The sequence below is a fragment of the Tasmannia lanceolata genome, unplaced genomic scaffold, assembly GCF_043159265.1.
Source record: "Tasmannia lanceolata isolate RefF3 unplaced genomic scaffold, GAP_Taslan_0.1 ptg000015l, whole genome shotgun sequence".
Lineage (NCBI taxonomy): Eukaryota > Viridiplantae > Streptophyta > Magnoliopsida > Canellales > Winteraceae > Tasmannia > Tasmannia lanceolata.
In genome coordinates, this window is record NW_027518692.1 from 23,156,240 (window position 1) to 23,179,613 (window position 23,374).

Below are 23,374 nucleotides of genomic sequence, written 5' to 3' on the forward strand. Positions count from 1 at the left end.
TACTTGGGTTCAAACCTCCCGGATAGCAAAAATACACAAGCAATGGCCAAACCCAAAAGAGGGGCCACACGTGAGGGGGAATGTTCAAGTATAAAAGATTAGATGACGCCTTCTCCAACAGCTTAAGCTTTTGGAGTACTTGGTAATTTCACAACTACAATTGAAAACACACGTTGCTAATTTCAGCCTTATAATTTTAGAAAACTGAGAGATCTCTAATCTCTTAAAATAAGATCAAATATGATGTGCAGCAAACGACAAGATGAGATGCAAGAAACACAAACACCCAAAACAAGAACACAAGATATACGTGGTTCGGCAATGAGCCTACGTCCATGGAAGAAGAGTTTTACTATTTCAGTTAGGGTTACAACTTACAAAACTCTCCTTGTTTCCTCTCAGCCAAGATAACACACAAAAGCTTACTCATCGTAACCCTGATATGTGGTTTATATATTGCCAACGCATTAAGAAATTACCGAAATACCCTTTATTGCAAAACCAAAAATTGAATTTTGCATGTGCCCCTCTCACACATTAGTCCTTCGGGGTGATGAATCACTGCATAATACAAGACATCCGCACAACAGTAATTATCTTCATGATGCATTTGAGGTGTTCTCCCTACTGATTAGCATAATTGTGAAACATGGGGATGCAATGCTAATTGCCTAGGGGTCTCCTTCAAGGCTTCAATCCAACTAATGGAATTAGGAAGTCCTCCATGATACTAATTACTCCTTGTGAAGTCCTCTAACAAAGTTTGATTCTAAATTCTAAGAGAGTGTTCACCTTGATTGTTGACGTTTCTCCTTCTTGACTTCAAATGCAGGGAGGATTTATTTTCTTCCTTTTCAAACAAGCTTCCAATCCATAATGGTACCAAGGCACTGTGTTCTATGTCTTTTTATATGATTCCTATAATCATTTCCTCTATAGAGAATATTATTCTAAGAAGGTTAAAGCTTTCAATTGGTGCCTAACACATTTCAAAAATAAATATTTTGTTAGTCTGAATCAAAAATAAATATTTTGTTAGTCTGAAATAAATTTATATGGGCATTGCACATTGAAGAAATAAAATATAAATTTTTGGCTAACAATCTCTATTTTCTTAATATATTTATCTCATTTCCAAATTTATAAGAACTTTGCATTTTCTCTTGGATGGTTTTTGAATGCCTTACCTCACAGTTTCTCATAACTTTTTGGAGGTGAATGAACAATGTTTCGCACTTTCGCTCATATGGGAAAATGGTCCTCAATCACGATAGTTGAAGTCTTTAACATGTAATTATTTTTTAGTAGGAAGATTAAAATTGAACCGGCAACCTCAAACTTTTAATACAAAATACTGCTTAATTTGATTTCAGGCTTGGGCCCTTTCACATGCATGAAGTATTCATATGACTTTGTCATAATCATTCTGATGTATGATACAACTATTTTCAGTAAAGCCTGCGATGTTCTACTTGAATATCTTACTGGGCTTTTCTTTTCAAAATTTAGAGATTGACATGCTTGTTGTAATTAGTTCTCCAACTTTGTAAGCTGTTGTTCTTTCATACGTTACATGTTCATGCATAGTGTATGATTTCTTTACACATATGAAGGCAAATCCAATGCCCTTATCCATTTATCATTTTTGGGCCAGTTTTCAAAGGCGTGGACAAACGTGAGAAGAAGAAAAGTCCAGGTTCCTCATTTGTCAAATGTTTTTTTGTTTGCACGGAGTCCAATGCTGTTTCCGATGAGAACGTGCCTTATATTTTATTTAATAAGTCAATTCATGAAGCGCGATCCGTGTTTATGCATGTACACACCGTTTCTACTATGTCTAAATATATGGCCAGGTTGGTAAATAAAATTTATCCATCATCTGTGGAAGCTATATTAAATTTATCCATCATCTTTGGAAGCTATATTAAATTTATCCGTCATCTTTGGAAGCTATATTTGAATACACCATTCAAGCTGAGAAATGCAGGTTTTGTCTAATTTTATCCAAGACTGTCAAGCTGGAAGTAGATCTTGCATCTGTGGATATTGAGCGTATTGCTGATATACCATGCATGGTATATTGATTTGTTTGTTTTTCTGAGTTGGTGATGTTTTCATTACTTTGATTGATCTTACTCTCTTATGAACTCCGGTCAGTTCTTTAAACAATAAAACTGTTTGCATTTTGTAGGATGAGGAGGGAAACATTATTTATAGTGCAGATGGCGAAGCTTTAATACATACTGATGGAACCGGTTTCATATCTGAAGACTTGGCTATGAAATGTCCGAGGAATATATTTAAAGGAGATTGCTTGATTCCTGAAGATCCTGTGGTTTGCCACTTTCTTTCTCCCTAGTTTTTAAAAAACAATTAGCCAAGATTTCACATTTTTGGCTTCAGGATGCATTTCAGTGGTGACGGTAATGGAAACTTCTTGGTTTCAAATGAAAATTTTGGAGCTCTTGTAAAATAACAGAAGCATTTGGAAGCTTATATAAGTGATGGACATTTGAGATGAAACTTTAGGAAGTGCTCGAACACATATACAATAAAAAATATCATATAAAAACTATCTGTAATGATTTAACAACATCAAACACCTATTACCATGCGTTGTCTCAGATGTCTCTTAATAAAGACATACCGTATTTCACATGTAATTTGCATAAATATTTACATACACCAAATTTCACATGCAATTCGTATAAATTTATTTATGCAACCTGTTAAAGTACAAAAAGATAAATAACGCCTTTCTCCAACAGCTTAAGCTTTTGGAGAAGTTGGTAAGTTAACATGGTATCAGAGCGAAAGGTCTCGAGTTCAAACCTCCCGGATAGCAAAAATCCACATGCGATGGTCGGTCCAAAGTGAGACCACATGTGCCACGTGTTTGCCAAGTGGGCCACACGTGCTGGGGAGTGTTAAAGTATAAAAGACAAATAACGCCTTTCTCCAACAGCTTAAGCTTTTGGAGAAAATGGTAATTTAACATAACCCATGTAGTATACCACTAATTCACTAATATAATTACAAATTTACAATTTTGGTACTGCTATGCTTTCTGTTTCAGCATGTGTTTCAGTGGGAATGGAAATAGAAACATTTTTGTGCTTTCGTGTCAGTTTCGAGGGGAACTTTAAACTATAATCTCATGTGCACGCATCATTGCGCGTTCCGTTTTTACTATTACATATAAAAGATTTGGGAGTCATGGGATTTAACTTTAAAACCCCATGAAGTCTCCTCTCTCTTTTATTGTTTCTTCTTCTTACTATTCCAAGTCTTGGTCGATCTCCTTCAAGACTTATTCATCATATTTTTCTTGAACAAGCACTTTTATCGAACACTCGCTGACTATCGTTATTCTTAATCCTCTGGGTTGTTACTTGCGGATTTCAAAATCCCTCATTTGATCATCTGCTTGTAAAATTGGGAAGAGTCGAATGAAGAAGACGATGTACGGAAACAAGTCACAAAATCAATAATTAAAGTTTTGGAAAGATAGGACGTGCGAGATGAAGCTTAGAAGACAATTTTGTACTATACACATGAACATGCATTAACTAACTACATGCCCTCTGAGCATACAACAGAGTGTAATGAGGAATATATCATTTAATACACACACATATGGGTTCAAAGTCTAATCAAGTAAATTTTACTAGCGTAGTAGCGTGCACCTTGCTCGAGTGATAAATTGTGTAGTCCAAATATTTGACATGCTTTCTTTCAAGTTAGTAAACCCTTTATTAATCACTTGATGAGAATTGAATAGCCATGGCGAATTATCACCTATCCAAATGCTTAGTTTGCTTGCAGTTGTCCTATTTCAAAACAAATGCTGATATGATGTTTTTTAATGTTCTTTGACCTTTTGTTTGCTTGTTTGATGCTTATTTTTGGATGACTCTACCTTTAGAGAATTCTTGACCAAGTTGAATTTGAGGAGAAACCTTCATCAATGTCACAATGCAAATCGCTGATTGATGGAACGGTACAAGCATCTATTACTCCACATGGTGCTTTATTTTCTACTACTAGTCTAACCACCATTCACAATTGTTCAACACTGAAATTTCATTCTTTTTAACTGTTTTCTAGCCTTTGCTAATCCAATTCCGGCTGTTCTTCAATGGTAGTGCCGTCAAGGGGACTTTACTTGTCAATAAAACGGTATGCATGTTTCCATCTTGTCTCTTTTGGAGGATTGTGTCGACTGTGTTGTGGTTTCTTTTTCAAACCTAATGACATTTTTGAGGTTCCATGCGAATCTATCCAACCCTTGGAAATGCATTATGGATATTTAAATTTCTATTTATTTGAATTTGATCATAAGAAAATTGAATAGGATGTTAGTGGATATTTGTTTATTGTGCTTTTCCTGTTCATTTCATTTGAGAAGATTTGGTTGATCTCTACTACATGGTTCATAATACTTGGTTCCCTTGGCATTTTCAAGCATGTAGATTTAACGCGAGGTTAACTTCTTCTTTTTTTTTTACTAGCCCAAAATGTAGAAGCAGTAGATTTTCTAGCGATACCTAACCAAAAAAAGAAAAGAAATGAAATGAAAAGGAAAAACAAGCTAGTGATGCGAGTTTGACTTGTATTTGTGACTGTTTATTGAACAATTTATGGATATTGTTTATATTATGTTGCAATATGGTAGTGACATGACCCCCATGTTTGTAAATAGGTCTATTCTTAGGCCAGTTCTTATTTTTTTACTTCTGTCCATCTATTGTAGAGCTATCATTCTTGTATTCTATATAACCCCGCTAAGGTGAGTAGCTGTATTTATACATTATTAACACGCATAGATCATTATTTGCGCATCTAGGTAATCTTGTAATGTGGGATATATAATATATAATAATTGGTCAGGTTACTTTGGTCTCTGTTCTAATTGGACCTACGTCTATTATGGTATACATGGCACCTGTTTGGTATGTGGGACCCACAATATTATATGAGATATGCCACAGATTTTTGTGACCAGAAAATCTCATGAATTGATGAAGCTAAACATGTTTGATATCAGCAGCTAACAATTATTTGCTCATTAATCAGACAATTGGGGCTTAACAATTGCTGAGATATTTAAATCATTAGTAATTCATGCTAGGGCTAATCTATTTGTGTCACGCATGAACAAAAAATCATGATTTTAAATTTCCACCAAAACTGACACGAAATGACCAAAATGTTTCCTTTTCCATCCCCACTGAAACCAAAATCAAAACAACTGAAATCCATAGACGAAAATCATAGGTGTAATAGCAGTATACTATATCTGTATGTATTACATAATTATGTTTTTATGAATTGCATGTGAAATGTAGTGGATGTATTATGTATATTTATATGAATTACATGTGAAATTTGGTGTGTCCTAAATTATCAGACATGCGCAAAAGTGCATGTCACTATGTGCTTGATGTTTTTAAACCATTATGGAGTGTTGTCTTGCTTATGTGATGGTTCCTAAGTGTGTAAATTTTGGTTATTCTAGAATTTCCTGAAGTTTTATCTTTAATTTTTTTTCATTTGCATATGCTTTCATATGTTTTCTGATTTTACAGGATTTCCACTAAAATTTCCAATCGAAACCGGAAAGTTTCTGTTTCCGTGGCGACTGAAACCGAAATTCAAAACCTTGCAATAAATGTGCATGTGTTTGGAACAAAAACCCCCATCTTATTTCACTTAAGAACATAACATCCAAAACATGCATATTATATATATATATATATGAAAAAACGGTTTCTACACACAAGTGTAAATAAGTTATCTGCACACTAGCTTAAAATACAGTGGAGGCCCACATTGTTTGGGTGATCCAAACCATTCATTTGATTGGCCCTCACATAGATAGGGTGTCCACAAAAAATCAGCTCCATAGGATCATCCTAACCCTTAGAACCGTGGAGGCTTGGGTGTAGAAACCGTTCTCTCTCTCTCTCTCTATATATATATATATATATTGCTAGCACTTTGGCAGAAAGGCATTTTGCGGCAGGCAGTTGCATAAGAGAGCAGGCACACAGGCTCACTTTGCAGCAGATTTTGTATTATTCATTTAGTTCATATGAGGTGGCTTCTCTCTCATGCAACATCTATTCACGAAAGTCCCTAGAAAATCCCTGTATGTGTGTGTGTTTGTCTACACATATATATATATATATATATATATATATATATATATATATATATATATATATATATATATATATATATATGAGGAAAGTGAAGCTACACCGCCGGTGTAGCTAAGTTAGCTACACCGCCGGTTGAAAATACAATGGCCCCACATTGTTTTGGTGATCCAAAGAATTCATTTGATTGGCCCTCACACAGATAGGGTGTCCACCAAAAATCAGCTCCATAGGATCATCCCAACCCTACGATTTGTGGAGGCAAAAATGAACGTGTTAAAACCTTCACAAATTTGTCCATTTTTGCCTCCACAGTTTGAAGGGTTGGGATGATCCTATGGAGCTGATTTTTGGTGGACACCCTATCTATGTGAGGGCCAATCAAATGAATGGTTTGGATCACCAAAACAATGTGGGCCCATTGTATTTTAAGCCGGCGGTGTAGCTTCACTTTCCTCTCTCTATATATATATATATATATATATATATATATATATATGAGAAAACGGTTCCTACACATATGTGTAGAGAGTTCTCTACACACTAGCTTAAAATACAGTGGGGGCCCACATTGTTTGGGCGATCCAAGCCATCCATTTTAAAGGCCCTCACATAGATAGGGTGTCTACAAAAAATCAGATCCATAGGATCATCCCAACCCTACGATTTGTGGAGGTAAAATGGATGTCTTTAAACTTTCACAAATTAGTCCATTTTTTGCCTCCACAGTTCGAATGGTTAGGATGATCCTATGGATCTGATTTTTTGTGGACACCCTATCTATGTGAGGGCCTTAAAAATGAATGGTTTGGATCACCCAAATAATGTGGCCCCCACTGTATTTTAAGCTAGTGTGTAGATAACTTATCTACACATGTGTAGGAACCGTTTTCTCTCTCTCTCTCTCTCTATATATATATATATATATATATATATATATATATATAAAAATTAAGGAACGACCTTGCGGCCTCATGGTTGAGGCACAAAGCATCCATCAAATGAGCTGTGGGCTCAATCCCAATGACTGATATGCTTCTAAGGAGAGTGTTTCCCCTTTGATCTACCCTGGAAAGAACTTGGTATGTGAGAAAGAATAAAATTTTCCATGGCATAGTGAATCCTTGGGCTATAATAATGTTCTTGGGGCTTATCCTCATTGAGGCGATTGAAAAACTCTTCTTTCTTTTGGAGCATTAATTGATTGTACTTAGGGAAAGTGTGTGCTGATATTTGACGTCTCTAAGCATTGTTTGGTCATCTAATAATGTGATTTTTCCTTAATGTGCCATTTTAGTAAGGATATGTTGGTTCTTCATGGTTTGGAGATACTTGTATTCGGAGCTTTATCATTATTTTCTATGCTAGTTCGAGTGTGAAACCATTTGGATTATGGGTGAAGATTATCTGCAAATTGCACTCACAATCCAATGTTAAAATTCAGACTCGAACTAGCCCTTGGGGTAGATAGAATAATAAAATTAACTGCAAGTTTGATTCTGTGATACCATAAAGTTTGATTGTAGAAGGTGGAGTAGTTAAGAGAAAAAGCACAAAGAGAGAGGTCAAGAAAATTAGGGTTATGAGCAAGCACCGTCAGATCGGAAGTGAGATGCATAAACACATCGAGCTGCTGGCATAGAGAGATAAACCGCCTGTAATGGGCGGAAAGGGACATATCACGACGCTCAAGTCGAATCCACTCAGAGTAGGTCGCACAAATGCGAGTGAGGTTATCAACCCCAGAGAACATGAGAGCAGCATGCTCCCAAAATATCCTTGGCACTCGCCAAGTCCATCATCGGGCGAGCAATATGAGAAGCCATGCTCTGCCACAGCAACGTGCGAACCATCGCATTATCCTGACACCACCGTCATAGGATGGATCAGAGGAGGGTGGAGGACCCCGCTCAATGAGAGACACTCTGCCTCGAGCGAGAAGATAGGTCTCAACTGCTCTCCTCTAGCTGAGGTAATTGGAGCCGTCGAGGCGCTCCGAAGTCATCTGTGGAAAGGACTGCTCGACAGATGGAGAATACACTGTGGGATGGTAGCTCAAAGGAGAAGGAGCCACAGGAGGAGCAGTCACACTATCAGTAGGTGAGGGTGAGGCAGGAAGATCCTAAGGAGTTGATGTATCCATCGGAGGAGAAGAGGCTCACGACAGTCCGAAGCGAGATGAAATAAAAGAGGACAAAGAGAAGTCACAGAATGGACTCCATCGGAATGGCGCGGCTCCGATGACAAAGGAGAAAGAGAAGAGCCATAGGAGGACGAATCAAATAATGAAACATAGATTGAATTCTATGTCCACAGGTGAGAATAGATCGGAGCCGCGGAGTAGGTAAAAATGATGGAAAAAGGAGTTTAGGTCATTGATAAGGAGTGGGGTTTGGAGTTGGAGTTAAGGGATGGAAGGAATAAAGAGGTTTTAGGGTTTAGTGCTTGGGGAAGAGAAGTTTTAGGGTTTGGAGTTGGATTTAAAGGATGGAAGGAAGAGGTTTTAGGATGTAGGGCTTGGGGAAGAGAGAAAAGAGAGGAAAAAGGTGCGAGGAAGGGTTTTGGGAGGTGGCGGGGAGGTGGTTGGGAGGGAGGGAGGTGGCTGTGTGGGGGGGGGGGTGATGCAGATAATAGGCCAATAAGTGGCATATTTGCCCACTAGGATTTATATTTCCATGTTATTTAGTTTAGGAATTTATTTTCCATGTTATTTTAGTTTCTTGGAATTTTATTTCAATATTTACTTTTTAGGGATTCTTAAATTAGGCAGTTTCCTTATTTTAAGGACTCCTAATTGCCTATATATAGGCCTTATGTAGTAGAGATTATTAACTTTGATTGATATTGAATAAAGATTCTTCTCCTTCTAATTCTGGTTTTCTTCTTCCCTCTTCTGATTTCTTCTCCTCTCCCTAAATTCGTCTATTCTTCTCTTCTTCTTCTACTTCTCCCTAAATTCGTCTCTTCTTCAGGTTATTTTCGTCTCTTCTTCCCCTATTCTTCTAATTCTATCCCCTTTCTTCTATTTCTCTCCCCTTTCGTCAACTTTTCTTCACGGTGCTGTAGCAGGGGGGAGGAGTACAGAGAGGGGCGAGAGTACAGGGAGGGTGGGGGGAGAGGGGCGAGAGGGTGGGGGAGGTGGGAGAGCGCAGGGAGGGAGGGGGCTGAGGGAGGTGGAGATGAAGAAGAAGAAAAGGGTTAGGGTAGGGAGGAGATAGAAGAGAAAGAAGAAAAGGAAAAAAAAAAAGAAAATGGAGGGGAGAAATTAGGGCATGCTTTGGGGAAGAAGAAGAAGAAGAAGAGGACTTCCGTTTTTGGTCCCTAGGGCACACTTACCCTAGGGCTCTGATACCATGTGAGAGAAGAAAGAGATGAGAGAAAAATGAGTTAGGGTCTTTCCTCTTCACTCAAGTATTTATATTAAGATGACAAAAGGGAAAAGACTACTATGCCCTTATGGCATTACATACACATAAACACACATAGATATCAAACAATGATATTGACCAATTTATTTTGAAGCAGGATCGATTTGCTAGCTTGTTATGCTTATTTTCCATTATCAATCATGCATTTGTTACCTGAAGAGTAAATAATATTTGAACTCTACTACACATTTTAGAGCTTTGAGCTGCATGCCTTTACAATTTAGGATTTTAGGCATTTAATTTCATGTCCCTAATTTGCTATTTGGTAGAATCTCAGTTGTTTTCTTTTGTTCTGCATGTTACATCATGTTAATTTTCTCTTGTTTGAACATTTGTAGCTTCCTCCTAAAACGATTCAGATACGAAAATCAATGGTGAAAGTTGAAATGGATCCCGAGCTTCCAAGTACTCCATCTGTCAACTCTTTGGAGATTGTTATGACAAGGTCTGCCTGGATAACTTATATCAAGACTATCACATGTTCTTTTATTGTTTTTGGACATGCTTTATCAGGTCCGAATCATCAAGCGCTGGAATTGAGATAAATTTCTTGATTGAAAGGTTTTGGCCATTCCAGATATGCTTAATTTTACTGACTCATATATTATTTTGTAGAAAGTTCATTGTGTAGTAAGATCGTGGTCTGAAACGATAATATGCCTGTACTAAGTTTACCTTATTTCTTGGTAACTTGCTGAAAAAGAAAAAAAAATATTGGCATCTCTAGGTAAAAATATTATGCGAATAGCTTATGATCGTTATACCTTCTTGGCAAATTTTATGTCATTTATGATTGAACAATATGAATGTATGTTAAATTTGACATTCACATGTTAAACACAAGCTTAACTTGATTTGCGTAATCATCTTATATATTAGGCGATCTTGAAACCCTTAATTACTACTTTATTCTAGAACAAAAAACGTCTGTTGCTTTTATCGATTGAGAGAATAATAGGGTCAAATCACACTGCATCTCCCACTAAGCATCCAATATTAGATTTATTCAAGGAAAAACCAATAAATTCAAGCATAGTGTAAAATAATAGAAAATTATATTAATCTTGGATGATTTACATTAAGCACAAGGAGTGTTTTTATGGAACACTCAAATGATAAACATAGCAAGAGAATAAGATAATTATGGAAAGACACTATCCTAATCTAATTCACTTGTCTAATCTAACCCAACCAACCAATATAGCATAATCAAATCAAATCTTCTAATTTCAGAATATTTGATCTTGATTTGATTTCATTCTCTAATACGCCCCCTCAAACGTATATGGATTGAAATCGATATACTTTTGATTACAATAGATATCCCCAAAAAGAAATAGAAAAATTTGTAAATTTTGTTGCACACTGCCACGATTGATGTCTGTTCGATGTATGTTGCCGATATTGCCGAAGATGATTGTCGCATGTTGTTGAAAAATGTGCCGCATGAAAGATGAGCCGCGAAGAGCTTCAATGAACTGGATTTGACTCAAGCCTGAATGAGCAAGTCATATTTAGGCCGATTTTGAATACTGAACCTTCTGGAAATGGTCACTATGGACCGATGCCAGAATGGGCAAGAAAAGGGTCACTATGGACCGATGTCGGAATGGGCAAGAAATAGGTCACGATGGACCAATGCCGGAATGGGCAACAAAGATGAGGAAAAAAAACAAAGAGATGGGCATCAGTTAGCGGCAAAAACGATGAGGCAAATATCGGCCAAAAAAAAAATGGACAGGGCATTAAAAAGAGGATGGGGCTAGATCTAAGAAAACATGGGTAGAAATTCAACTAGGAATTATAAAGGAAGGGACAGAGGCTAGACTTATGGTTTGACAAAGTGGAGCTATTAAGAGAGAGCGGAAGAAGGCGAAGAAATTTGGGCCGGGCGGACGGCTACATCGGCCATCCACCGGAGGAAGACAATACTCTCTGTTGTGCTCAGGACAGAGGATCGTTATGCTCTGATACCATGTAAAATAATAGAAAATTATATTATTCTTGGATGATTTACATTAAGCACAAGGAGTGTTTTTATAGAACACTCAAATGATAAACATAGCAAGAGAATAAGATAATTATGGAAAGACACTATCCTAATCTAATTCACTTGCCTAATCTAACCCAACCAACCAATATAGCCTAATCAAATCAAATCTTCTAATTTCAGAATATTTGATCTTGATTTGATTTCATTCTCTAATTTGAAACTCCCTTGTGTCATTGTTGACATGCCAGAGTAGACTCCCTTTTGCGTTGTCAGCACTCTTGTCCGAATCCACATTTTCCCCTACAAATTCGAACAAAACTCCTGTCTCTCCTGAGTTATGATTGTGTCACCAAATACTAGACCGCGTCAATTGAATACTCTATCGCGCCGCGCCTAGTTGACTAGGATTTGCTTTGGCCGCATTTTGGCCGGCATCCGCATCTTGAAACATAATTCGATACTTATAGTTTACATGACATCAAGAGACATTTTTTTCCAAGAAGATCATACCTACCAGTCTATCACTATTTCATAGCACAAATTATATCCATTGTATTTTCTTTTATCGAGCCATATTAGTTCATCTGTCCAATGAGCTCTACCAAACTAAAATAAAGAAGGGACGTGATATAGCCGCCCCTTTTGATTACTTGGGATACCCAGCAGCAGTGTGTCAATGACTGTAGAGGGGCTGATGTACTTCAAGTCAGAAGGATTCAATGATTCTGATTGCCACGGACACTGCTGCTGGGTGTCCCAAGTAATCAAAAGGGGCTGATTTATCACTTCCCAAATTATTTTATTGCTCAGTGGTGCAATGGTTCCTCATGTTGTGACTTTGTCATAGTTGGCCTTTAAAAAATTCTCGATGTCATTGATAGAACCATGGGACTCATTTTAAAGTGTTAATTTGTAACTTGTAACTTACTATATTAAGAAATCTTGCATGCTTCAGGTTACATGGATATTGATTCCTCTTATTGATTTTAACAAACAACTTACTAGCTATCTTTATATTCAACTTCAAATATTAGTATGCTAGCATACATACTATTGCCATAGATGAGATTCAGAAAGCTCAGTTTTACTGCCTTCAATCAAGATAACTAACGATGGCATAATTCAGAAGATGATGGATCGATTTATGCCAATATAGTATACAGTTTTATTGCGTTTGATCAAAATAACTAACATCTATTTCTTTCTGCATGTACTTTATCTTGATTTTTGCCTTTTATTATGTAGATTTTCTTTCTGAAAGTAACTTGTTTATTTATAAATCTTTTGTCGTTTTCTATGCTATGAAGTCCTTGAGTGACTCTTAAATTTTCTTCCAGCAATCGTCCAAAGAAAGCATATCTCTCAAAGAACTTAATCGCACTTCTAAATTATGGAGGTGTACAAGGAGATTACTTCAAGGATCTTTTGACGAGTACTTTGGATGATGCTCATACTGCCCATTCTGATAAGCGCGTCGCACTTAGAGGTTCCATTTCTACTCCTATTAATCATTTCTTGTCAGTTTATATGCACTGCAACCATTATAAATTTTCTTGTTTCTTTACTGTTGAAGTATAAAAGATTTAATAACACCTTCTCCAAAGACTTAAGCTTTTTGAGTAATTGGTTGTTTCACATGGTATTAGAGCAAAGGTCCTCGGTTCAAACCTCCTTGATAGTAAAAATCCACATGCAATGGCCAAACCCAAAAGAAGGGCCACATGTGCCACGTGTAGGCCAAACCTAAAAAGAGGGCGCACACGTGAGGGGGAGTGTTAAGTAAAGATTTAATAACACCTTCACCAACTACTTAAGCTTTTGGAGTAATTGGTTGTTTGACATTTACCAAAGATGAATTTTTCTGAAACACCATGCTTTCTTGGGTACCATTTAGCAACCTTACAAATTTATAGTCTCTCCATTATCTCTTGTTAGGCAGAGCTTTGTGGTGCTTATCGTTAGAAATGGATAAGGAAGAGGAGGACAAGAAGAGTGAGGGAGAAGATAGTGAGTCTCCACTAAAATGAGCTCACATGTAATATGATGTATATATAGAGCCCAAAGTAGGGTTACATGTGTAAAGACAACAATACCCTCAACACTACATGTAATGACCGGAATACTCTTCCAACACTCCCCCTCAACTTCTCATGCTAGAGTGTATATACCATACAACTCCACACTCCAGCTTGTTACAAAGAAAAACTATAATACCCTACAAAAAACTATGATGCCCATATAATACCAACACACACTCCGTTATTATAATCTAGAAATTTTCTTTTGGCAACAAGTCTTTTATTAAATATTTACACCATTATGTAAAGCTTCTCCTAATACTTGGTTTAAAATTTTAGTTGCAGTGGAGTATGGAGAGATGGATAATTTTCTGGTGTCAAGAATGATTTCATGTGGAATACCTCTTGATGAACCATTTTTGCAATATCGTTTATCGGCATTAATGAGGGAGGACAGGAAGGGCCTCAAAGGGGGAAGACTTCCTGTGAGCGAATCCTATTATTTAATGGGGACTACCGATCCAACTGGAACTCTCAGCCCTAATGAAGTTTGTGTCATTCTGTATGTAAATCTTTTATCTCTTTCTTTCTTTGTTATGCAACTACAGTACTATTCTTCTGACAAATAGTTTTTAGCACCATAATGCAGCACATAATAAGAACAATGAACAAAATTTTGAAAATCACAACAATATTATAAGATTTGATATAATTCTTAAGAAAACTTTTCTTAATTTGTACATCCTCTAGAGTGTACACCTTAAGAGAAAACTCTCGTGTCAGAATTCAATTGATAACAATTGTCCAATTCAAAGATAAACGACAGTATATGTAGGATCCTATCATGTGACTTCTAACTTAGGCTTCCTACTGCCTTTAGTTTCCAATCCTGCATGGCTTTCTAAAAACAGAAAGCTGCTAATACTAATTTAGACTAATTTAATATGAAGTACCTAAACTTGCCTAAACTGATCTCAACCCTTTTGACTTTACTAACTGACGCCCTTTAAGACAAAAATAAAAACTAGAAGTAACTAATATCTAATTTTCCCTCTAGTGTAAGCCTCATGATAACCCTTAAATGAGGCCCCCCAATATGAAATTTGGGTTGTATTAATCATCCCAGATAAGACTTCATCCTCGAGTTGATAGCAATGAAGCAGTCATGTTAATTTAAATTTGTTTTTTGTAAATTTCAATTCTTGGGACTTCTTCAATCCATATTCTGGAGATTCCTCTTTGGGAAGCAAAATAATTTTTTTTAGAATCCTTAGATGCACCATAAGGATATCCATAATGTATGATTATATACTCATCAATGTTTTCATTGACAGGGACGTAACGCGTAGCGTTCAACCCTCTTTAGGCGTAAGGAATAAATTTCATCAATTTTTTGAGTGTTATTAAATGAATCATTAAAAATAAAAATTAAGAAAAATAATGAAACAATTACTATAAAATCTGGAAAAACATATGCTTCATTTCCAACCTAATAAGATAATCCAGCCTTTTAACACACTAGCAAAATAAAGTATCAACCTTATCATCCAACTTTCATTACAAAGCTAAAAACCAACTAAATACGAAGTACAGAGATGAACTACAAGTTTCCATTACTTATCCAAAGTTTCACATCAATAGCATAAAGTCACAACTCTCAATTGACAAATAGAAGGCACAAGTAAGAGACAAAACCTGCACACCATTCAAAATAGATGACACATAAAAAAAGGACTTGGACTCATCAAGAATCTACATCTTCATCCCCTATGTCAATATCGTCTTCATCCTCATAGTGGCTTCCTTAATAATGCCCACCTTCCTCATCATCATACTTTTCCTTCTCCTCTATTAGCACACGGTGAGGATGCGCTACAACTTTACCTGCATTAATGTGCAAAATAGTTACGCATTATTGTTAAGAGATAAGGGATGAGAAGAAAATGAGTGAGTTAGAGAGTACTCCCCCTCACTTATGTATTTATATAAGAAGAAAAGCAATACAAAGACTAAACTACCCTCAGTCACACACACACTTCTAACACTCCCCCCCTCAAGCTGGAATGTATATGTCATGCATTCCTATCTTGTTACAAATATCATTTAGTTTAGCTTTACAGAAAGGCTTGGTAAAAACATTGGCTAGCTGATCCGCCGAGCTAGTGAAAGAGGTATGTATCTCCCGTTTTGGATTCTCCGATGTATAAAGTGACAGTCCACCTCTATGTGCTTGGTGCGCTCTCAACTTATGTCGTGCTTCTCTTCCATGAAAGACAGGGTTGATGGCAATGTGAAGACCAGCCTGATTGTGGCAATACAACTAAGCCGGGAATGATGAAGAGAATCCAATCTCAGTTAAGAGAGAGCGCAACCAAATAAGCTCACTACTAGTATGTGACAAGGCTCTATATTCGGCTTTTGCACTTGATTTGGCTACGACATCTTGCTTCTTACTCCGCCATGACACTAAGTTACCCCCCAACAAAAGTAGAATATCCAGTAGTGGATCTTCTATCTCCTGGTTACCCTGCCCAGTCTGCATCACAAAATTCTTCTAACTTCTCATGGCCGTGTCTTTTGAAAAGTAGCCCTTTTCATGGTGCACTTTTCGAGTATCAGAGATTCTTGATCACAGCTACCCAGTGGGAGGTACGAGGAGCACTCATGAACTGGCTAACAATCCCCACTGCGTATGAGATGTCTGGATGAGTGAACATGAGTTATCTAAGCTTCCCAACTAGTCATCTGTACCTTCCAGGGTCATCTAACAAGTCCCCTCTTCGGGATGTAGCTTTGTATTTGGTTCCATGGGAACAACAACTGGCTTTATACCCATAGAACTAGTCTCATCTAACAGATCTAATACATACTTCCTTTGTGAGAGGGAGAGACTGCTACCAGAATAAGCTACCCGAATGGTCAAAAAATATCTCAGACGCCCAAGGTCTTTTGTTGAAAATTCTTTTTTCCATATTAAAATCACAAACAGCTCTCAAAATCCAAAAAAAATAGGTCTAAATCGTTGAAGAATCATTGAATACAACGGTTTTCCTTCTTCAAAAGTGTCATGTCTTATTGAGCTAGTTTTCCTTCTTCTTCCACCTGGAAGAACAAACCGCCATTAGAAAAGGGTGCGCAAACCGCGGGCAGATGCATTAGAAATCACGAGCAGGTGCAGGGTAAAACACGATTTATGGGATTTGGAGTTTTCTTTACTTGCTTTTAGGTTATAAGTTGGAGTGGGGGGTTTACATATGATTTATTTGTAAGAGTAGAGAGCCCACCACAGAAAAATAAGTGATCAAAGACAAATCGTAAAAAATCGTAAAAATCACACTGGGAATCGTAAAAATCGGTGGAATCGTAGATTTTTACTGAAAACGATTTTTCCTTCTAATTTGAATCGTTCAACCAACGTTTCGATTTGAATTGTACGATTCAAATTGTAAATCGTACGATTTTAACAACAATGGTTTGGAGGATGACTTATAATGTCTAAATTCAAAGGAACACTAAAGGCAATATTAAACATGTATCCACATCTTATTATGTAATTTCATGAAATATAACCAACGAGGCCAGGTTTTCAACCTCGTTGATACCGCCCATTGATGTCCCATCCAGTGGACCCTCTATCCCGTGGATTGAGAGAAAATCAAATTTTCTACAATGAGCGTCGGAAACCCATTCATGCAACCATACAGACACTCGTATGGCTGACGTGGGAAGACTTGTAAGTTTTACAGATCGGTCGACCGTCCGGACGAACGGAAAACCCCCGGAAAAGGCTATAAATTTCTTTTTCCCATAACTTTTGATCCAACCGTTGGATTTTTGAGATACTGGGTTCGTTGGATTTCTCTCAACATGAGGAATCCAATAATCCCATCAGGTCGCTCAAATTCCTTCTATCAAGAACCAAAATTTTTCGAGCTCAATTTCATTTCAATTTAGGAAATTTGGACAATTTCCAATCTCTGATAATCGGGAATGGGCTCCGGGCGCATCGTTAAAAACCATACTCTATCATTGATTGTAAATTGCCCGATCAAAGTAACTATCGTCTCCGATACCATTGAAAGAGTACAACGGTGGAATCGGTACGCGAGACATAAGCTTGGGTGCGCTACAAACAAATTTTTTTGTTTCAACCGAACGAACCATGGTACAGTTACTACATTAATCCATGGTGATGAATTGAAATATAAAAGCATAAAGACATACTAATTGATTGACTGATACCGCCAATCTCTGCTTGATCTACTCCCTGTTAGGCGCACGGTGTTTCTGAAACCAATGCCGCTCCGGAAGTTGAAGTAGTGGCTTCTCACATAACGTGGTTGAAGGAGGAAGAGGAGAGAACTTTGCTGAAATCCATGAGGCTCCCATGTTCTTTCAAGAACTAGAAGCAAACTTGAAGACAAAGGCCGTAAAACTAGAAGGGAGAGATTAAGCGAGCGAACAAATTTGGGTGGGAGGAGGTTGGACGAATTTTCCATAAGGTTTTCCAAGTTTGTTGGGTTGCAAAATTCATCCACCATCTAAAGAGCTCCAAGCTCAATTGGTTTCCTCCTAGGAATCTTCTAGAATTTGGAATTTTAAGGCGTATTTGGCAACCATTAATTAAATGGTTTTACCTACTTTGTAGGTGCCGAGAATGAGTAAAGCCAATAAAATCTCAAAAGGCGCGTTCGGTATTGACAGCTAGGAAAACTCGTTTCCGCTATCTTCCCTTTTTTTGTTTGTAGTAGGTGAGATTTTGCAGAGCGATATGGAGTCGCTCCACAAAATCTCATTAATCCGAGTCCTCCCGATTTTGTTGGTGAGAATGAAAAGCGTTGCCGAACACGCCCTTAGCTTTAATAAAAACTCCTTTTATTATTTTGTTTCCAAAGGACGAAAGAAGGTGAAAAAATGATTACAAGCTTGCTAAGATGTGAGAAAGGAAGAGCACGGACTTGACTCATATAAAATATCAAAAGACGAGAATCAAAGATTGTTAGTAAAAGAAATACGAGGTTAAAGAGAGGTGGAGAAGTTACTTCGATAAGTTGTTTAATGGAGAACCTGTAGCGAATTTAGGAGAACTTGATAACGCTTTTGATGATACAAATCAGAGGTTTGTTCGTAGAATCCGAACATCATAGGTAAGAGTAGCTATGAAAAATATGAAATTAGGTAAGGCTAGGGGGCTTGACGATATTCCTATTGAGACTTGGAGATGCTTGGGTGATGTGGGTTTGGTTTGGTTAACTAGATTATTTAACAATATTTTGAAAACTAAGATGCCTGATGAGTGGTGGAAGAGTACATTAGTACCTATTTATAAGAATAAAGGGGATATTTAGAGTTGCACCTAATTACTGGGGAATTAAGCTAATGAGTCACACCATGAAGCTTTAGGAGAGGGTAATTGAGCATAGACTAAGAAAAGAGACTAAGGTGTCAGATTTGATTTGGAGAAAGCGTATGATAGGGTTCCCAGAAGTGTTATGTGGTGGGTCCTTGAAAGGAAAAAAGTGCCTACTAAATATATTGATGTGATTAAGGATATGTACGATGGAGCAGTAACTACTGTTAGAACCACGGATAACACGTCTAGTGAGTTTCCAATTACAATAGGACTGCACCAAGGATCAGCTCTAAGCCCTTATCTTTTTACACTAGTTATGGATGAGCTTACAAAGGGTATCCAGGATGAGGTGCCGTGGTGTATGTTAGTTGCAGATGACTTAGTATTAATCGACGAAACCAAGGAATGAGTAAATGCTAAGTTAGAGTTATGGAGAACTACTTTGGAATCCAAAGGTTTTAGACTGAGTAGGACTAAGACAAAAATATATGGAATGCAGCTTTAGTAATGTAAGGAGGCGGGATGAGGATGTAGTAAATATGACTGGACAGGAGGTACCTAAGAGGGATATCTTTCGCTATCTTGGCTCTATTCTACATAAGGAAGGAGAGATTGAAGAGAGTGTTAACCATAGAATAAGAGCAGGTTGGTTGAAGTGGAAGCTTGCCTTAAGAGTTCTGTGAGACGTAAAATCCCAACCAAGTTGAAGGGAAAGTTTTATAAGACAGCTGTGAGGCCAACCATGCTGTACGATTAGAATGTTAGGCCACCAAGAAGCAATATGTGCATAAGATGAGTGTAGCGGAGATGCGAACGTTTAGATGGATATGCGGCCATACAAGGGTAGATAGAATTAAAAATGAAGACATTCGTAAAAAGGTGGTGGTGGCACCAATTGAGGAGAAGATGACGAAGCACCGCTTAAGATGGTTTGGACATATCCAACGTAGGCCTTTGGATGCTCCGGTGAGAAGAGGCGACTCGTGCCAAATTGATGGAGTACAAAGAGGTAGGGGCAGACAGAAAACTTGCGTAGAAACAATGAGGAAAGACTTGATAGCTAGGAACATAACAGAGAACATGACCTTGGATAGGATATAATGGAAGAAAATGATCCACGTAGAAGAACCCAACTAGAACTAGGATTAGAGCCAGGTAGATTCCTTTCACCTTCTTCATGAAATTTTTCTAAAGGATTCATTTAGCCAACCCCAACTAGTTTGGGACAAAGGCTTTGTTGAGTTGAGTTTAAACTCATTTTGCACATGGGTTGTTTCCAAATTCTAAAAAGATTCCTCCAAATTAGAAACTCTCTCCACAACTCTCTTTCCTTCTTCAAATTTACACCAATAGGAAATTAAACAATTTCAACCAATAGGAATTGAGTATAAACCAGCCAATAGGATTTGAGTATTAATCAAGCATGTGCTTATTAAATTCACTTAAGTCCCGACTAATAGAATTTTAACATGAATCAACCAATATGATTCAACTTAATTCCTAACCAATAGGATTTATGTATTAATTAAGCACATGTTAATTAAAACAAGTACTCACCATAGCATGGTGTATCTCTTCTAATATCATGTGTATGCACCCCATGTATGGTGCACCTCCTCCCTGTATCTCATACAATGAATCCAATCCATTCCACGAGTAAGATCAAATCCGAAACCTAGATTGTCCAACAATCCATAAGGGTCTAGCGAGTTATGAGTGGGATCGTCGTAGGGATCCAATGATAGTTCCTGCATGGCACATCATGGGCCCACTGCGACCTCATGCAAAGTAGTTCAACTACGTTCACATTGGGCAAGTGGCCTCCACCAAGACATTACCTTGAGAAGAACATTAGATCTAAGTACCCTAATCACATCCAATGTGTAGTCCTTCCTCCAATCCAACGTTATCGAGTTGGGTCATACGAGGGTGGACACCAATTACCCCTGGGCCCACTCAATGATATATCTTTTGATCTATCAAACTTGGGTCCGCAAATGCATTTGCAAATTCCTTTTCAAAACATCCAATGCTTTTCGAAAACCTTAGATAAATAATTTATAAAACTGATTGGCCAGTCATTATTTAAAGGGCCTAGCCAGTACTACCTGTTGGTAATCCTATTTGGACTATAGTTAGAGAGACCAAAGCCATAAGGAGCGCCCATAGACCAAAATGACCCCTCGGGTCTAAGGACATATCCAACGGTCATGTCTGACTAATAACCTTATCCAAATCCTTGTCCACATGTTATTTTATAAAGTGATCCATTCAATGTGTGATCCATTCATCGCACCCATTCCACCTGGTTAGGGTCAACTACCCCAGTGACCGAGGTAGGCCACCCCAATGCGTGTATGGAGGCAGGATCCATGATGGTTGTATACAGGTACAATATGTCCAATCTCTGCCCCAACCAGAAACATTCTAGGCCTGCAAAGAATCGAATGGTCATATCTCCTTGCCACATAAGCTATATGTGCATGACCTATCCTACGATGGTACGTAAGGACAAACATGTGTCTAGAAGCACATCACACACTCCTGTAAGTACCCAATTAATGTCATGTAACGGTAAATCACAGTTTCAACACGAAAAACAATTGGCTTTTAGGGTTTACCCTCTAATAGTAATCACATTTTACCATTCTCTATTTTATATCTTCTTCTTATCTTCCTTTCTTCTTCTCCTCTTCCAAACCCTAGATCTATTCTATTAGTATTTTTAACTTTCTAAATAGTTTCCTCTTGCAATATTTCCCTTTTCTTCATTCCCCTTTTCCATATTTGTAAGCTAGAATTTGTGTACGCACAAGTTTCTGAAGCAACTGTAGTAAGCCCCTCACAACAATAACTAATCACGATGCGAACGAACCTGAAAGAAGAACCAAGAGGGAAATAACAGACGAAAAAGTCTCAAAAGCACCATCTTTTGTATATTCACACCAAAGTTACATGTTCTAACAAAGATTATGGGAATAATTATCTGACATTCTTGATTTGGTTGCCTTTACTTCTTGATCAACTTTGCTTTTGAGTTTCTAGTAGTAAACTTGTGTAATTGCTCCGTACTAGCCATTGGAAATAGCCTAAAAGTGATTTTTATTACTACATTGTGTAGTTTTGTGCTTATCATTAATAGTGATTATTAATATTACATTGTGTAGTTTTGTGCTTATTATTAATACGCATTGTTACTACTTGGATGCTAAATTTATTTGTACAGGTATATCTCGAGCAAAATTGTTTGTCGGTGCTGTGGTTAATTGTACCTTTAACTAAATATGTCCTTATTTTACCTTTTGAATTATATGCAGTGAAAATGGTCAAATTTCGGGAAATGTATTAGTATACAGAAATCCTGGGCTACATTTTGGAGATATTCACGTCCTCATTGCAACATATGTCAAGGATTTAGAGAACATCGTTGGCAATTATAAATATGCTATTTTCTTTCCTACTAAAGGGCAACGGTCATTGGGAGGTGAAATTGCAAATGGTGATTATGATGGCGACATGTATTGGGTGTCCAGGAATCCACATGTAGGTGTAATATCTTATTAGTTTATCTTGTTATAAAATATGGTACACAAGATTTCTGGTTTCTATTTTGGTATTCCTTTCGGTCGTTTTGGAAATGAAAACTTGTTCTTTTCGAGTAGAAATTTCGGTGGAAATCCTATAAAATTATGGAAATATATTCAAACAGATATTTAAGATGAAATTTCAAGAAGTACTACAATAAGAGCCAATACACACTAAAAATCGTCACATAAACAAAAAAAATCAGATGTAGTGGTTTAATAACATCAAATAGCTAGTGACATGCACTATTGCACATATCTAATACTTTAGTACATGCCACATTTCTCATTTAGCATGTGTTTCGATGGGGATGGAAACGAAAACATTTCTTTTGTTTTGCATTGGTTTCGATGGAAATTTTAAACTATGATGGTACATGGTTTTCTCATGATACTTGTTAATGTAATTTGAACTTCTCATTTAGCATGTGCATTGCTTATGTAGTAATACATTCTAAATTCCGGGACATGATTTCCTCATCCTAGTTACTGGTTTAGCATATTGCCAAATGTGCTGTGCTATCTCATTTATTTTGCTCAGGAGTTGGAATCATTGGATCTCATAGGTAGAACTCGCTAGGTCTTAGTGGTAGGGCACAATTCAGGTTCACATACAATATAGGAATTGACAAATGACATTTTCAATGCTACTATCTTGTATTAGTAATACAATTTGTAGTACCTGAGTGTATTCATTGTCCTTTATATTATCTTAGTAGTGAACTAATTACCCATTATCTATGTCAAGGCACTTTACCATGCATGATTTCATATATTCTCTTATTCAACTATATCTAGATTTTTCTTGTTTCTTAATAAATGTCTCTATCAAATCAA

General features: G+C 37.2%; 1 protein-coding gene across 2 annotated transcripts in view; it reads left to right on the forward strand.

The window, feature by feature from the left end:
- The window catches only part of LOC143845474 (putative RNA-dependent RNA polymerase 5), a 77,740-nt gene that overhangs the window by 35,793 nt on the left and 18,573 nt on the right, over nucleotides 1-23,374 (forward strand). The window contains exons 7-15 of one of the 2 annotated variants that reach the window (XM_077353835.1): nucleotides 1,655-1,853; nucleotides 1,988-2,075; nucleotides 2,192-2,335; nucleotides 3,926-4,000; nucleotides 4,108-4,179; nucleotides 9,928-10,034; nucleotides 12,920-13,068; nucleotides 13,940-14,162; nucleotides 22,271-22,496. In XM_077353835.1, coding sequence (XP_077209950.1) covers nucleotides 1,655-1,853; nucleotides 1,988-2,075; nucleotides 2,192-2,335; nucleotides 3,926-4,000; nucleotides 4,108-4,179; nucleotides 9,928-10,034; nucleotides 12,920-13,068; nucleotides 13,940-14,162; nucleotides 22,271-22,496 — 1,283 coding nt within the window. The remainder of the gene's footprint in view (nucleotides 1-1,654; nucleotides 1,854-1,987; nucleotides 2,076-2,191; nucleotides 2,336-3,925; nucleotides 4,001-4,107; nucleotides 4,180-9,927; nucleotides 10,035-12,919; nucleotides 13,069-13,939; nucleotides 14,163-22,270; nucleotides 22,497-23,374) is intronic. The other variant, XM_077353836.1, reaches the window with a different exon arrangement.